This window comes from Sphaerulina musiva, assembly GCF_000320565.1.
Source record: "Sphaerulina musiva SO2202 unplaced genomic scaffold SEPMUscaffold_1, whole genome shotgun sequence".
Taxonomy (NCBI): Eukaryota; Fungi; Ascomycota; class Dothideomycetes; order Mycosphaerellales; family Mycosphaerellaceae; genus Sphaerulina; species Sphaerulina musiva.
Genome location: NW_016017383.1, coordinates 4,056,371 through 4,068,320, shown reverse-complemented (window position 1 = coordinate 4,068,320; position 11,950 = coordinate 4,056,371). Strand labels below are relative to the sequence as shown.

The window sequence follows — 11,950 nt, the reverse complement described above, 5'->3', positions numbered from 1 at the left end:
AGCGCTACCCATGAATGATACATGCAGGAGATGAGCATCAGGAAAGGGCGAAAAAGTAGGGCAAGAAGAAGAAGAAGAAGGGCGATACAGCGCAAAGTTGATTGTACTGCGAGTGAAATGCATGAGGCTTGTATTTGCAGCCTTGTTAGGGAACAAGAAGCGTAGGCGCCGGGGTGAAAGTCTATGGTTCTGATATTTGTTTCGCATGCACAGGTCGACAACGCCGGCGTCGCGTATGTCTCTGTACGGAGTTTTGTGATATACACACAGACACACACCATAATGGTCGACGAGCACGAGAGCTCAATGCTCGTAAGGGGGAGACCGTCGGTACATTAGATGTACTAGTAGACCAGATAGCGTGCGAGCAGACACCAAAGCAGACACGTGCACTTGACTTTTTGTTCCTGCAGTCCACCGGCCGGGCTTGCACCGTTGCACGTGCGAGCTCTCCGGATTTGTGCCTCGTGCTGAACGACTTTCACACAACAACTTGACACTGGAATCACCACTGCCATGGCGCCCTACACTGGCATTGCACTGTCGCCTGCCGAACTCTCTTATCTGCATGCCTCGCTGTCACAAAACCCACCCATCCGCCCTGACGGCCGCTCGCCAACGACGTTCCGCCCACTGGTCGCCGAGACAAACATTTTGCCGAGCGCCAATGGCAGTGCGCGGATATGCTTTGCTGATGGCACGGAAGCAGTCGTCGGCGTGAAGGCAGAGGTCGAGAAGAGCGGGCGAAGAGGCGGCTTGCAATCATCGGGTGTTGGCAGTGGGGATGTGGAAATGGGCCTGGAAGGGGATGAGGAGGACAGCGACGACAACAACAACAACCAGAAGCGAGGCAAGGGCGAGGAGTCGTGGCTAGAGGTTTCCATACAAATTCCCGACATGCGCGACGACGATGCGCTGCCCGTCTTCCTTGCGGCCATGCTCACGGAAGCTCTGCTCGCAGATGGAAATGTGAAGGATCGGCTCTACATCAACAGCAGATTTCATTGGAGATTATACATTGACGTACGTGCACGTCTGATATCGATACGATACGATACGATACTATCTGCCACCTACCTACCTACCTGCTTAGCCCTCATGGCTACATGCAGGTGCATTATGGAGGTACCGCGCTGACAAGGTAAGTAGATCCTCCTCCTCTCCCAAGCACTTTCATATCCTCTTCCTCTTCTCTCCCTAACAACACACCTCGCCCTCCTTTCCACGCGTCTACCTGCTCTCCTATCTCAAGGCGACGAAGATCCGCTCTTCAACGACGACTGGGACGCATCAACAGAACTCTTCCCTCGCGACCCGAAAACCAAAAAGGCTCTGACTAAACCTCCTGTCACACTACTCGTCATGACCGTTGGCTCCAACATCCTCTTTGACCCTTCCAAGGAAGAGCTCGCCGTCGCAGACTCCGTACTCGCCATCTCTGCCGCTCAGGTCAAAAATGACGAAGGCTGTAAATTGGTAGCTTTGCGCACCATTGATCCACCAAGTCGATTGACTGCAGCGGGAGTGCCCAACGCTGGCAACTCGAACGCTGGGGGGAGTGGATTGAGTGCGGCGGAGATGGCGGTATTGAGGGAGAACGATGCTGGAGCAACAGTCTGGAGACCTCCACGAGGTGGTGTGGGTAGGGGTTTGATGAGTGCGATGATCAAGGCCGTGGTTGTCAAGGGGGGTTTGGCAGAGGAGGTTCTGGCTGGATTGGATGGGGTGGAGACGTGAGAGATGAGACAAGTATTCGGGAGAGTAATACTCGACGCGGAAATGGGTGTGCACGTGCAAAGCGCTGTTGGCAATGTGAAGAAGCTCGTCTGCTGGCTGCTACAGTCTGCTTGGCATGGTGTCTCATCAGCCAGCTTGCCAGCCTCACCCCGGTAGGCAGAGGCACACAGATGGGGAGTCTCGATAAGGCCAAGCATCAATGCTCGATCGCACATGCAAGTGCCAATGATGGTTTAGCACTCCTATGCGGCCGAGAATGGTTTAGAAAGACCATTGGCCAATAGGTAGGTAAGGTAGGTATCTAGATGTTGCATATGATGTAGCATAACAGAAGTCTGGCACGTGCACCTCGTTGAGTACATTATTGTGACATGGAAGTCAACATTGCCCGGTTAGCTGAACTGGGCAAACTCTCTGTCTCCTTTCCACCGCCTCCAATTCGCGAGAATCTTGATGCTAGAAAGTGATGCTGGAAACGCGACCGGCCCACTGCATCGTTCTTCTCCCCTGAGCTCTTCAGCCTCATCTGAGCCTACTGTCGTGAGTCAGTCTGTCCTTGGCAGACCGCTTTGCTGACTTGTCAGACATCTTACTCATCCGTCTTTTCCCATCCGCGTTAATTACCGAGCCTCCGAGCGTCTCAACACTTCATGTCTCTTTCCTCGTCCCCGTGAGTTCCGTCGCTGCACGCAAAAAGTCTTCAGTTGAACGCCAGAGTCCCCATACCTGTACTCATACTCATATTCATACTTCGTGATAGTCATGACCTCTTCTTGGCTCAAGTCTCATCGTCCATTCCTGCTGCATCAGTGATGAAAGGTGTCAGGCGCGAGCACCTGACGCCACATATTGACACTCTCTTCTCGAGCCTCCCTCTGATGGCTCAACATGTCTGGTCGGACGGCTTCAACGAGTGGTGCCCTGCTAAGCTCATCACTCGTGAGATCCGGTCCCAGGACAAGGTCCGTGTATGCCATATCCTCGCGATCCTCATCCATTGTCACTGAGATGGCAGTAACCTCAGTACGGATCGGAGATCCAGTACGGTGGTCAGAAGCGTAGCGTGTGGCTCGTCGGGATGCACGATGTGCTGGTTGTGCATTGGAGACTCGAGTGGAGGGACTTGCGGACCTCCGTGCATCTCGTCGCGCAGCTGACCGAAGTTCGTGAGATCGCCGCATAGAAGCATAGCGTGGTGGCGATAAAGGTTCCTGAAACAGAACGCTACGATCCATGGGGCACGTGTCCTTGTCCATACACCAAGTCTTAATACATCCATCACAGTACGTGTGACCACACGAGAGCTTGACTGCATCTTCGTATGCGTTGTAGCAAATTGGACACATGTCGCCTGGTTCCATGTCGACAGGCTGAAGTGCAGCGATGAAGGCGGGTTTGCTCATCAACTGTGCTGCAGTGGCAGGTCCAGGATGGTCCAGAGGGTCATGATAAGAGCGGTGATGGTCTTGCTGTGGTGTAAGCTGGTGCTGAGTGGCCTGGGCAAGACTTTCTTCTGGACTAGCTGCATTGGCGGCCTGACCTGTGTGTGAGGTTCGATGGAAGGCTTGCCACCGCGAGAGGTCTGAGGGCGAAGCTGCAGAGATCGGAGCCCTGTCTTCGGACTGTGGGGAGGTAAATGGCCAGATGTGTGAGGATCGGGTGATTTGTTGCTGCACCTGGCGGTTCGCGGGTGAAGCCACAGAGGGCAGAGCCCTTTCTGCGGGCTGTGAATTGTCAAATGACGAGGAATCGAGCTGGGGACGACGACCGTATAGCTGCGCCTCCGCCAGTGAACCACTACCTACCAACGACGACTCGATTCGGGAACGGGGCGGTGGCGGAAACAGATATGCGCTGTGTGTGTACAGATCCGCACTCATAGGGGTGGGAGAGAGCGGCGTTGGCTCAGTATGGAAAGATGTCTGCAGAAAGTGACGAATCCTGTATGCCTCGAGTTGGGTGTTACTGTCCGCCTCAGAATCAAACCACGGGCCACTTATGCCCAGAGACGCCGAGTAGCGCAAGGAGTCGACTCCGCTTGGTAGTGGTGATTCGAAGGGATCGACCATCACTTGATTGTGGAAGGTCAAGGGCGGGGAGGGCGAGTCGAGTCCGCTTGGTAGTGGTGATTGGAAGGGATCGACCATCACCTGATTGTGGAAGGTCAACGGCGGGGGGGGCGAGTCTCGTCCGACGTAGGATAGGGGCGATGGCGCTCGTCGACCGCCGCTGTGGCCTGCACGGCCGATGTCCTGCATGTTGGTGCCGCTGTGTTCGTTGTCAGCCTCGACTTGGCTGCGGTCATCTACTACTCCAAGTCAGCAGTCAGAGTCAGTTCTCGCGACGACGGAGGGCTGGTGGTCACGAACCGGGCGAAGATGCAGTCGTCGTGGGTGGCGGCACCATGTCAGTATGGGGACTCACCGCTGACCGATCGTAGTGAGGATCAAGTTGTGCTGGTTGAAGTGGGTGCGTCAGGTAGGTTATTGTTTTTGGGTGGAGGAAGAGGGTTCACAGCTGTGAAATATAGCCGTGCGAGCTTGGAATTTCGACGGTCGAAACGCTGGAAAATCACAAAGCACGCAACACGTCTTCTCTGGTCTTCTCTATACTGTCTACAGAAGCAGGGGTTCATTGTATACGGACTCTTGGAGAGATGCACCGTTGCATCTGTCCGTCTATTGATCAAATATTAGTCTGTCAGACGCATTGACCATGCGTTCAGGTTAGTTCTGCTAGTACCTGTGGTACTAGTGTACCATAGACTGGCAAAACTACCTCCTAGGACGGGGGATTTTTGTATAGTCCTTAGTTTCAGGGATATGCATAGCAAGCCCGAGGCCCAAACATACATACTGTACTTACACGTCCTGAGATCATTGTCGGTCGTATGTATATGATCTATACAGTAATAGAGGTGTTAGATGCGTATAAGGGGGCGTATTTAATAGTATATTTGTTGTTGTCTTCGTATATATATATATTTAAGGCGTAGACATTCAACATCTGTAGGGATCTTTTCAGTTATATATCAGAACAGAGGCATGTAGGATTGTCAGCAACACTAGTAGTGTTATTTGCTATTTGGATATACCTATGATTGCGTTTGTCTTTGTGCAAAAGTAGATAGGTACAAGATATGTTTGGTTTATTTTATGTTGTATACCTACATGTACCTCCTTTATAGGTACTTATATACCTGGTAAGCTAGCAATTTACCTACCTCCTACATTCCTTTATACCTAGGTACTTGAACTAGGTATTACCGGTTCCTTCGGAGCGGATCGCAGTGTGTCATGCATGGAGATACAGTATCATTGGCATGGGTTGCACGGTCGTTTGCACGTATGCAGGAATGTCTATTGTCAATCATCCAGGCAGACAATTGACTTCAGCTTCGGCTTCCTATTGTTCGACCTTATTGTCACTCTCTCCCAACCTCCTTCCTCCTCCTTCCACCACCTCCTCCTACTCACCCAACCAATACAACAACAATAGACTTCCCCCTATCTATCCCTTCCATTCCACCTCCACACACGCAAAAGACGTACCGCTCGCATGGCTGATCTCAAAACCGAGATCAAGGCGGAGGAGACGAAGCCGCTCGGCGAGATTGACGAGTTTGAGGAAGACAACGACCTGCAAATGCCACCAGATGGCTCCAAGTCGTGGCTACTGAAGGTTTCGGAGGACATGTGGAAGGTGTGGAACGACGTGTACGCGAATGCGCCCGACGACCAGCAGATTGAGATTGGCAGCGTGCGTGTGTTCCACCACGGCCCCAGCGACACCAAGCAGAAGATCCAGATCCGACTGCGCGACAACATCGAACAGCATGCGCCGCTTCCCAAGACGTATAACGTCGAGCTGAAGACCGAGCGCTACAACAACACCGTCATCTTCTCCGAAAAGGACCTGCCCGGCCACAACAGCAATGCGCGCCCGAATCGCATTCCGCCTAGCCAGCGACCCGGCGGTATCAACAAGTTCGACCGCTACCACAACAACTATGGTGGAGGCAGCCAGCAGCCGCGGAAACCAGGAACCTACCGAACGTCCATCCCGAAACAAACCGCCCTTGCTCCCATGATCGCCAACGAGTTCGACATGCACCCCGTGGAAGACCAGAGCAGTCTCGACTACTTCGCCGAGAGCTACCGCAACGCCCTGAACGCCGGCAATAAGACTACCTTTGTCAATAGCCAGCGTGTCCGCCACCCAGGTCAAGACAACGAGTCATTTGTCTTTGGAACTCTCACATCCAAGGTCGGTGGGGCTGGGAACAAAAAGAAGGCGATCAAAGAGAAGGCAGTGCGCATGGAGAAGGCAGCTCTACTTGACGCCCTCAAGATGTGCTTCAAAGAGTATACATATTGGAGTCTGAAGGCCCTGCGGCAAAGATTACGGCAACCCGAAGCGTACATAAAAGAGACGTTGGATGAGATTGCCACACTGATGAGGCAAGGTGACTTCGTACAAAACTACAAGCTGAAGCCAGAGTACAAGATGCTCATGGAGGAAGGTGGAGAAGATATGAGTGGCGTCAAGGAAGAATTGGCCGTCGCCAAGCTGGAGACGACAGACGAAGGGACCGGAGATGAATTGGACGAAGATGATGAGTTCGAAGACGTGAAGATGGAGTGAGAAACACCCCATTGCGCTCTGCTGGAGAGCGGGGAGATTGATGCTTGACCTTGTGCAGTCTCGCTCGACTCAGCAGGGACTGGCACATGGATTCAACCGGACGTGACTATGGACGAAATGCACGAATGCCATGATTAGGACGCTTGATCCTCGACTCTCACCAGAGCCGTCCGCGAAAAGAAAAATACGAGTTACCACGTGACTGGACGGATATACCATCCAATATCGACTCTTTTCCAGATCGGTGTACCTATCCAGAAAAAGAGGATCCGACATTACGTTTCTCGGTTTCCATCGTAAGCAATGGAAAAGGAAGTAGCATGAAAAGCAGCAACCACACAGTACGGGCTGTTCCCCGTACTCTCTTGCGCCATCGAAGCGCTTCTCCATATCTCCTCTGGCATGCAGCATGGGCTGCATTCCCTATGATGAGGGATCGTCCACGCTGCCATGTATGCAGACAGTCAGAATAGCTCGTATCCGCCATCAGTAGTTTTGACAGTGCTATTACCAGAATCATGATGATGACTGTTGGAACCATAGAGAGTATAGTGCCATTCACGTATCACATGTACTACTACTGCTACTGCGCAGATATACCACTTTTTCCACTCTATCCAACTCACAAAGAAGTAGTTTTCTTTCACGAGCCTTCTTTTTTTTAATATCCTTTTTGGTCTAGTAGTACCTAGTGGTAAAAGTAGTTTGCAGTCTGTAGTAAACCGGCCATTGCTATATCCGTCATTGGAGCTCTACGAGAAAAGAGAAAATGGCATGGTATGGCATGGCACAAGATTATGATTCTCCATAGATAAGAGAGACATGGGACGTGAGACGTGGGGGTAAAAGCCGAGCGTAAGGTAGGAGAGTACCTATTGCAATGGCATAGCTTTCTTTCTCTCTTTCTTTCTTTCTTCTTCGTCGCCTGCAAAGATGACGCGATACGATGATAGTAATGTACCTCAGTACAGGTACCCAAGTACCTAAGGTAAGGTAACTAACTAGTGGTTTTACAGCAGACCAACCAGACAAAAGTCTCCAGGTCCGAATATAGGTAATAAAGGTCAAGTAGGTAGGTAGTTGTACAAACGACCTCGCGCCAATTTCTTTTCTCTCTTATGGAGGGGGCGGAGGAGGAGGGTGCAAAATCACGCGCCCGCACAATGGCTCACCTCACCTCACCTCACGAAGCACTACTGGGTGTCACGCTTGTGGCCTTTTCTGCGAGCAAACTCTGCCGTTGTCCATAGCCTGTACTCAGGTAGCTGCCGACTCCACTAGCACCAGCATAATTGCCACCACTGCCACCGTGGCCTTCGGCTGCAAGCCTTCGTTCGCGATATTTCCGTCCGTTGATGATATTTTGTAGGCGTTTTCGTTCCCTGGGTTCGGACACTTTGGTCCAATCCAGATCTTCCCCGGGTTCGGCGTAGTTGATGATGTCAGCCATGGTGCTTGCGCTGATTTGCCCCTGGCCGCCGGTGGTGGAGGCGCCCGTGTAGAGGTGTGAATGTGCGTGGATACTCTCATCGCGATTACGGGCCGGCGTTTGTAATGCCGTCGACAACGGGAACGATGATATGTCAGATTGTAGATGGGGAGGGGGTCGTGGGGGCGCTGCATGTTGTGCGTATTGAGGCATGTGTGCTTCTCGTGAACCTTGATTCTTCTCGTGTGCAAACAGTCGAACGTTCCATGGCGGCAGACGCTTATCTCGCTCGTAGAGCAGACCGCAGTTATTACAAAGTGTCTAAACATCAGTCAGTAAGAACGAGTTTTCTGTATCGCATGTGGGTGACAACTTACTCGAGGGCCAGCAGGTCCATCGCGGACACCCCAGATGGCAGAACCCCATATACAACAGTGTGAGCAATGCCAGTATTGACGCTCGCCCTCGGAAAGCTGGTAAGATGTCCCGCCAAAGCCAGCAACTTCTGGAGTGTCACGACCGACGGGAGACAGACTCCTAAACCGTCTCTTCTGCTTGGATCGTGCTCCTCGTCCCATGCGCTCATCCTCGCCGCCGACCGTGGCTTGCGAAGCTCCAAGACCACCAGAAAAGTAATCGCTGGGGCCATTGCTTTGTGTTTGGAAAGTGAGGTTCGTAGTAAAGCGAGCCGTTTCTCTTCTTTGACGCCTGATCTGCCGTTCTCTGTCTCCCTCACGCTTCTCGATTTCATCTTTGCTCAACACTTCGATTTTGGGTTCCCAATCCGCGCCTAGACCATCTTCGTCGAATCTCCACCCCGCGCCGACACCGAGCGCGGATTCCGCAGTACCGTGATACTCGCATGCTTCGTTCTCTATGATACCCCACCCATCTACTCCGCTCCCGATGACGCCAGCAAGAGTGCCATTGTTGTCGACCATGTCCTTCTTTAAACGCAAGCTCGCCTCGTATATCGCGTGAGCCATCATTGGGACCCATTCGCTTGGCAGGCCTATATCCGCACATGTTTGCCGTGCAAAGATCTCTGGAAAGCCGGGAGGATGCAGTAGTGACCACTCGAACTTATCGGTGTACAGTCGATTCTGAATGTTGATGGACAAGGTGATGACACAGCGATGTGAATCTGCAGGATTGATGGCCGAGGAAGTCGATGAGTCCCGGGCCATGGGCGTTGCGGTAACATTAAGTGCGGGTGTTGAAGCACCATTACCGTTGGCAATTGGCGTAGGTGCGTCTGATGAAGGCTCGACACCATTCGCGTAGGGAGCATCTCGAAATCGAGCATTGGGAGTTGCTGCTGTAAGTGGTGTCGATGACTCTTCACGGGATAGTCCGGGCCGTATGGACGGCGTGGGGGCGTTCGTAGCAGTTGCAACTGTATGGCCCGCATCAAGCTGGAAAAGGGGATGAAGCGCGGTCGACGCGTGTTCTTCCAATTGCATGCGGATTTGCGTAGCAATCTCGTTGATCATGTTCATCTTGCGCATCACGGGAAAATCTAGCTCGTCCACCAGAGTTTTGGCGAACATGTCCGGGGTAATCAGAGCCTCATGCAGGTTCCACAAGAAGGTATCTTTCAGTCTGTATTGCGGCGTCGGCTCGGGCGCTTTATAAGCGGGCAAGCTCTCGTCAATGCCAAAGTCTTTCGCGTTCTGAGGTGTAGGAAGGGCAGCCTCTGGGCGGAAGGGCGCAACATCGAGATCGATCTTGATCGGTATCAGGGTGGTTGGCAGGGCAGACTGAACGTGCATCTGCCTCTCAGTCAACGTCCGTTTGGGCTTCCCCATCCAGTCCCGCCAAATGCCTTGCACGTCCACGGGCGCGTAGATTTCCTTGCCCAGCTCTTTCACCCTCTCGACCATGGGATCAGGCACATTCCGCTGCTGCGCCGTGCGCAGTCCTGTGGCCCGCCGCGAATGCCCATCCGACTCATCAATGCTATCGTCTTCAAAGTCGTCTGCATAGTTGATCACGGTCGTCCCTCGCTTCGTGGTGCGGGCTGCTGGTATAATGGTTTGGGGAGCCACAGGCATGAGCAGGGAGTTGCCATAGGTGCGTATCCGCGGCGCATAGCTGGAAACAAAGGCTTGCGGGACATTGATGCGCGTGGAGTTGACCGCCGTGGCCATGTTGAAGAGTCGGCGCGAACGTGTCGCTTTTCAGGCTTCCTGGCGCGAAGGAGATAGAGCGAGAACGCGTTGGCCGACTACGGCTGTACAGGCATCTTCAGAGTCGCGAGGAGTGGGCGACTGCCAGAATGCTGGACTCGGAGGGGCTGCGGTGTGGTGGTGGTGGCGGTGAGGGGTGCGATGTGTGCAGGTGGAGGGCTGTTTGTGCTGTATAGTTCGCGTCGCCTTGACCTGTCAGTAGTACAACCTACAGAGTACAGACTAGTTAGTACCTGGCGTCCTGGCCTCGCTCGGAAGAACCTAGTCGGAGCGGCGGAGCCACCCGAGCGGACAACCTTGCTTGATGCTGACTAAGAGGAAACCACCACAAGTCCATACCTGAACTCTCTAGACCACTTCTCCCCTACCGACCAGACAAGCCTATAATACATGCCGGCCTCCGCTCTGGGTTGATATTCCGCCATCATGCTGGCCATCTTCACCCGTGAATACGCCACCATCGCCCTCACGATACCGTCCATAACAACCACTCACGATGAACATCACGTCGCGAAGTCCTGCACTGCGAGACTGGGCGCGTAGGCCGTGTTTCACATGTGGACGCGCACTCTGCGACCTCACGACGAGAATGCATCTCGGCTGGATGAGCCGAGATGCTTCTTCTTCTCTTCAGACATGCGTGTGCTTCGGTCTGATCAAGAGTCTCAATCCTGGTCTCACTCCCTGCCGCATCTCCATACGATTGCCAAAAGCTTGTGAGTGCTTGATTTCGTGAAACATCGAGTTGTATCGACCACTGCCCATTCTTCACCAATGGCCGCCTACAACACCACAGAAGTCTGTTGACTCTCTTTCACGGGAAGCACCCGCAGCGTGTGAATGCCGCGATTGCGCGTGCAAATTTCCTCGAATTCCTTGTTTCGATGGTCCTTCAAAGGGCCGTGAAAAGGGAAGTCATTGTCTCATGAGTCCATTGTGTTGCGTCAATAGGCGTGAATGGAACGCACTCGACGCCTCGACCATCATGCTATAAGTGTCGCTCCCTGGTCCTTTCGGATGTGAGTACTTCTTCTTTGCATACTCTGCAGCGAATGCAACATTCACAGCGCTGGTCATAGACAGCCCTCGTTCACAACAGCACATCTTGCAACACTCCCTAGTAACCGCACACACTAGCACTTCAAGGCTACCAACCGCTTCACAGCAATCACACACGAACACTTCTAGCAGGTCTAGAAACACAATCTTTCGCCTTTCACAGCACACCAACAAACACATCCACAGAATCGAACAAGATGTTCTCTGGCACAGGCTTCCTTGCCCTGGTGGCACTCGCTCTGCTCGACCAGACCTTTGCACACATGACCCTCAAGACTCCTGTACCATATGGCATCGACACCCTGGATACCTCCCCCCTGCTCAATCTGGCAATCAGTGACCCTCAGTCGAACTACCCATGCAAGCAGCGTGCCGGCGTGTACGACGTCAGTGTGCAGAACAAGATACCAGTCGGCGTTCCCCAGGAGCTCACTTTCGGCGGCAGTGCCTCGCACGGCGGAGGCACCTGTCAAATATCCGTGTCGCTCGACAAAGAACCGACCAAGTCGTCTGTCTTCAAGCTCATTCAAGTTTTCGAGGGCGGTTGTCCCACAGCCGGTGAAGGCAACGATGGCTCAGACAAATTCACCTTCACCGTCCCCAAGGGCTTCCCCAACGGAGATTTCGCGCTCGCTTGGACTTGGTACAACAAGGTTGGCAATCGGGAGATTTACATGAATTGCGCACCCATCACCGTCACCGGTGGCGCCGACAACAACGATGTGTACGACAGCCTTCCCAATCAGTACCTCATCAACCTGCCCACCTCGGAGTGCTCCACCGTCGAGACTTCCGACCAGATCATTCCCAACCCTGGCCAATTCGTCGTCAAAGCTCAAACCAACTCGCTCGCATCAGCCACGGGTCCCTCTTGCGCAGCGTCAGCAGCCGC

General features: G+C 53.2%; 5 protein-coding genes across 5 annotated transcripts; 3 read left to right on the top strand and 2 right to left on the bottom strand.

The window, feature by feature from the left end:
• The first annotated feature begins 506 nt into the window (after window positions 1-506).
• SEPMUDRAFT_146622 (uncharacterized protein) lies at window positions 507-1,969 on the top strand. Its single transcript, XM_016903773.1, has 2 exons — window positions 507-1,023; window positions 1,150-1,969. Exons 1-2 carry the CDS (start codon window positions 517-519, stop codon window positions 1,735-1,737), a joined length of 1,095 nt encoding a protein of 364 aa, XP_016765782.1. The 5' UTR covers window positions 507-516; the 3' UTR covers window positions 1,738-1,969.
• Window positions 1,970-2,543: 574 nt separating this feature from the next.
• On the bottom strand, window positions 2,544-4,143 carry SEPMUDRAFT_130367 (uncharacterized protein; the record flags this gene model as incomplete). Its single annotated transcript, XM_016902354.1, has 2 exons — window positions 2,544-4,045; window positions 4,107-4,143. The coding sequence occupies 2 exons, from the start codon at window positions 4,141-4,143 to the stop codon at window positions 2,544-2,546; spliced, it is 1,539 nt and encodes a 512-aa protein (XP_016765781.1).
• A 1,084-nt stretch (window positions 4,144-5,227) lies between these two features.
• On the top strand, window positions 5,228-6,990 carry SEPMUDRAFT_146621 (TFIIF_beta-domain-containing protein). The gene has a single exon (XM_016903772.1). It carries the CDS (start codon window positions 5,296-5,298, stop codon window positions 6,379-6,381), a length of 1,086 nt encoding a protein of 361 aa, XP_016765780.1. The 5' UTR covers window positions 5,228-5,295; the 3' UTR covers window positions 6,382-6,990.
• A 233-nt stretch (window positions 6,991-7,223) lies between these two features.
• Window positions 7,224-10,131, bottom strand: SEPMUDRAFT_160876 (uncharacterized protein). Its single transcript, XM_016907913.1, has 2 exons — window positions 8,188-10,131; window positions 7,224-8,131 (listed from the first exon to the last, which is right to left on the bottom strand). The coding sequence occupies exons 1-2, from the start codon at window positions 9,958-9,960 to the stop codon at window positions 7,565-7,567; spliced, it is 2,340 nt and encodes a 779-aa protein (XP_016765779.1). The 5' UTR covers window positions 9,961-10,131; the 3' UTR covers window positions 7,224-7,564.
• A 1,124-nt stretch (window positions 10,132-11,255) lies between these two features.
• On the top strand, window positions 11,256-11,876 carry SEPMUDRAFT_35015 (uncharacterized protein; the record flags this gene model as incomplete). Its single annotated transcript, XM_016908589.1, has 1 exon — window positions 11,256-11,876. A coding segment is annotated over one exon (621 nt), but the record flags the coding sequence as incomplete, so codon positions are not given.
• Window positions 11,877-11,950: the final 74 nt, after the last annotated feature.

Coding starts and splice junctions, on each gene's coding strand:
- SEPMUDRAFT_146622 (XM_016903773.1), top strand. CDS start 517: ATGGCGCCCTACACTGGCATTGCACTGTCGCCTGCCGAACTCTCTTAT. Junction 1,024..1,149: donor ATTGGAGATTATACATTGAC/GTACGTGCACGT, acceptor CAAGGTAAGTAG/ATCCTCCTCCTCTCCCAAGC.
- SEPMUDRAFT_146621 (XM_016903772.1), top strand. CDS start 5,296: ATGGCTGATCTCAAAACCGAGATCAAGGCGGAGGAGACGAAGCCGCTC.
- SEPMUDRAFT_160876 (XM_016907913.1), bottom strand. CDS start 9,960: ATGGCCACGGCGGTCAACTCCACGCGCATCAATGTCCCGCAAGCCTTT. Junction 8,132..8,187: donor ATGGACCTGCTGGCCCTCGA/GTAAGTTGTCAC, acceptor ACTGATGTTTAG/ACACTTTGTAATAACTGCGG.